Below are 3,942 nucleotides of genomic sequence, written 5' to 3'. Positions count from 1 at the left end.
ACAGAAGGCTCAGTGTGTATCCCCTGCCCTCCCTGGCCCCTGTGTGTGTGTGTGTGTGTGTACAGAAGGTTCCGGGCCCCTGGGCCCCCCAGGTGGCCCCCGGGCGGGGCAGAGCAGGGCTGGCAGGGTGCCCCTCGCTGGGTGCAGATGGTACAACAGACAAGACCAGCTGAGATGAACACCTTCATAAATAATGATCTCAACAATGACACTGGGAACAGGAGGGGGGGGGGGGGCGGTGAAAGACAAAGGGAGAAAGAGAGAGGAAAGGGAGAGAGGGACAGAGAGAGGAAAAGAGAGACAGAAAGATTGGTCTTGTACTCTTTTAGTTGTAACTCCCTCCAACCCAATCAGTGTTCTGTCAGAGATGCCTTTGAAGACCTGAGAATGAATCTGTGACATCAGTCCTGTGATATCTCTCTGCTGCTAGACGTGTCACTACGGGGACTCAGCAGGGACACACTGACCCTTTAAAACGACCAGTTTGTGTCGATGTGCGAGTGTGTCTGATAATTCCAGGTTACATCGAAGCATCGAGCATAACGCCGTCCAAACAGCACAAAGTGTTCCGTGTGTGAGGGTAGACTGGACCCAGAGACTGCATGCGTGTGTGTGTGTCTTACAGAGGTGACCTATAGTGTAACTGCTCTTTTCTGGAGTGAAGAGTTTTTAAATTGGCTGTGGACTTTATTTCATCATGCCTACAAACACACACACACACACACACGGACGGACGGACACACGGACGGACACACACACACACTAATATCCCTATGAGCAAATATTAATTGACTGGCGGAGCAGGTTAATATAATTACAGTCCCTAGGTGTGAGAAGAGAAGACAGGGGTGTAATGATTACTGGGGCCTGTCTCCCCCTGCTCCCCCCTCCTCACCCGTCCTCACCCCTTAAGCCCTTCAGGAAAGGTTAGATTCCCCTCCTCCTCTCCTCCTCCCCCCCCTCCCCTCTCCTCCTCTCCCCCCCCCCCCTCCCCTCTCCTCCTCTCCCCCTCTCCCCTCCCCTCCGTTCTTGGCAGGTTTAGCTTGTGACAGATGGGTGTTGGAGTAGTGGATGACATCGAGTCCATCCTCCATCTCATGTCATCCACGTCAGAAGGATCAACGTCTGTTTCATACCTAGTTACTTGTAGACTTCCTTATTTCTGAGCTCCGAATCATAAATTAGATGAGTGTGTCTCATGTTTTCTGTGATTTTGAGAAAAGTCTTTCTGCTTTGCATGGTTCTACTGACCTGTCCACTCCTCTCCATGGATCCTACTTCATCCAGTCAGACATACCTCTCTGTCCATCCCTATGTTTACTGTATCCCTCTCTCCATCCCTCTCTCCATCCGTCTCTCCACTTCTCTCTCTTCATCCCTCCCTCTCTCTCCACCTCTCTCTCTCCATCCCTCGCTCCCTTTCTCTCCATCTCTGTCTCTCCATCCCTCTCTCTCCATCCCTCTCTCTCTCTCCATCTCTCGCCATCCCTCTCTCCATCCCTCTCTTCATCCCTCCCTCTCTCTCCACCTCTTTCTCTCCATCCCTCTTTTCCTATCTCTCCATCTCTCTCTCTCCATCCCTCTCTCCCTCCCTCTTTCTCTCTCCATCCCTCTTTCTCTCTCCCTCCCTCTTTCTCTCTCCCTCCCTCTTTCTCTCTCCATCCCTCTTTCTCTCTCCCTCCCTCTTTCTCTCTCCCTCCCTCTTTCTCTCTCCATCCCTCTTTCTCTCACCATCCCTCTTTCTCTCACCATCCCTCTTTCCCTCTCTCTCCATCTCTCTCTCCATCTCTCTCTCCATCTCTCTCACCATCCCTCTCTCCCTCTTTCTCTCCCACTCTCTCTCCATCCCTATCTCCCTCCCTCTTTCTCTCTCCATCTCTCTCTCCATCTCTCCATCCCTCTTTCCCTCTCTCTCCATCTCTCTCTTCACCCCCATGTCTGATTGTCACACTCTCTGTCCTTCATATGCTTATCTCATTTATGTTGTTTTCTTTTATTATATCCGCCCATCCATCCATCCACCCATCCATCCACCCATCCATCCAGTAAGCAACGCTGTGTGACAGTGTCGTCCTGAAGGTAGGAGATCTCTCTTTGTCTATCTGTCTCTCTCTTTCTCTCTTTTTATGTCTCTCTCTTTCTCTCTCTCTCTCTCTCTGTCTCTTTCTCTCTCTCTCTCTCTCTCTCTCTCTCTCTCTCTGTCTCTGTCTCTGCGTGTGTGTCTCTGTATCCCCTGTGTTGTGGTAAATCAGTAATCCTCCGAGTCACGCCCTTGTGCCTCTGTCCTCACAGTCAGGAAGTGGGCATGGAGCATGTAGCTAGCCCTCTGCAGCCATCTTGACTGATGGTGGGTCAGCGTTCCTCCATCTTGACTGATGGCGGGTCAGCGTTCCTCCATCTTGACTGATGGCGGGTCAGCGTTCCTCCATCTTGACTGATGGCGGGTCAGCGGTCCTCCATCTTGACTGATGGCGGGTCAGCGTTCCTCCATCTTGACTGATGGCGGGTCAGCGTTCCTCCATCTTGACTGATGGCGGGTCAGCGTTCCTCCATCTTGACTGATGGAAGGTCAGCGTTCCTCCATCTTGACTGATGGCGGGTCAGCGTTCCACCATCTTGCCTGATGGAAGGTCAGCGTTCCTACATCTTGACTGATGGCGGTTTGTTGGTCTCTCAGGCTAACATTGATATCCGTCCCGCCAAAGGTCACAACCCAACGCCCTCCTGGACTAACTGCCAGAACCATCCATCCCTGGGCCAGGCTGTTACCCAGAATCCTTCACTCCCACTGTAGTGTCATCATATACACACCTGATTCAAATGAGTGGTTGTTTACAGGCGTCTGCTGAGTGTGTGTGATGTGAGTGTGTGTGTGTCTGGTGTGTGTTTGCGTGTATGTGTGGTGAGTATGTGTGGTGAGTGTGTGTGTGTGTGGTGTGTGTTTGCGTGTATGTGTGGTGAGTATGTGTGGTGAGTGTGTGTGTGTGTGGTGTGTGTTTGGGTATGTGTGCGGTGAGTTTGTGTGGTGAGTGTGTGTGTTGAGTGTGTGTGTGGGGTGTGTGTTTGTGTGTGAGTCTTGCCAGCAGGAGAATCAGGGAGATCAGCTCAAACAGGAAGTCAGGATAATCTTGCATTTAGCGAGAACAGGAAGTGCAGTTTATCTATGCTGCTGATGTCCTTTCATTAGCCGTCAGTCACCACCAGCCAGGTGGAGATTACACACCGCCTCCAGTTTACTACCTAACTCTTTAGGCGGCTTGATTTTACTCACACGCTATAAAAGCACATATGGATGGGCTGGTGGAGCACACTCAGGGATATATATCAAGTGCACCTGAAGTAGTAAATGCCGCAGGGAGAATGGGAGAGTGCGGTGGTCTGTAATGATTTGCACGTCAGCCATTGTTTTAGAGTTAGACGGAAGGTGGGTGGTAGTGGAGAAGCTTTGCATTGTCATTTACTGTCCATGGCAGTGTGCGCACACACACGCACTTATACTCACTCACCCACGCACTCACATACACACTCACACACAAACACAGACACTCACATTCTGAGGCACAGTCCAGTACGTAGGGAGCTGTAAAATGTGATGAGCATTAAACAGAGTGCCTTTCAGACCAGTGTGTAGTTTTGTGCTAAAGAAATGCATTAACATAGACTACAATAAAACCAACCCCTTTGTGATTCCTTTGTATCTTTCCATCTGTTTAGAACACTCCCTCCCTCCCCACACACACACACCATACGCATACACACACACACACACACACACACCACACAAACACGCATGCACACACACACACACCACACACATGCAGACAGTGTGCGTGTGTTCAGATGGTGGCTCTGCTGTCTAATCTAGACCATGTTAGGCTGGCTCTTCAATAAGGGAAAGGACGTTTTCCGACTGAATTGTATGTCGAGATTGATACAAATTCT

General features: G+C 50.6%; 1 protein-coding gene across 1 annotated transcript in view; it reads left to right on the top strand.

Annotated features, from left to right (window-relative positions):
- The window catches only part of ccser1 (coiled-coil serine-rich protein 1), a 42,368-nt gene extending 38,681 nt beyond the window's left edge, over positions 1-3,687 (top strand). Inside the window, exons 11-12 of the mRNA XM_084690033.1 lie at positions 2,047-2,079; positions 2,293-3,687. Coding sequence (XP_084546159.1) covers positions 2,047-2,049 — 3 coding nt within the window. The 3' untranslated portion in view covers positions 2,050-2,079; positions 2,293-3,687. The remainder of the gene's footprint in view (positions 1-2,046; positions 2,080-2,292) is intronic.
- The last annotated feature ends 255 nt before the right edge of the window (positions 3,688-3,942 follow it).

Source organism: Hypomesus nipponensis, chromosome 24 (genome assembly GCF_054491055.1).
Source record: "Hypomesus nipponensis isolate SF chromosome 24, ASM5449105v1, whole genome shotgun sequence".
NCBI classification, from domain to species: Eukaryota; Metazoa; Chordata; class Actinopteri; order Osmeriformes; family Osmeridae; genus Hypomesus; species Hypomesus nipponensis.
The sequence above is the reverse complement of the archived record's forward strand: the minus strand, read 5'-3'. Positions and strand labels throughout refer to the sequence as shown.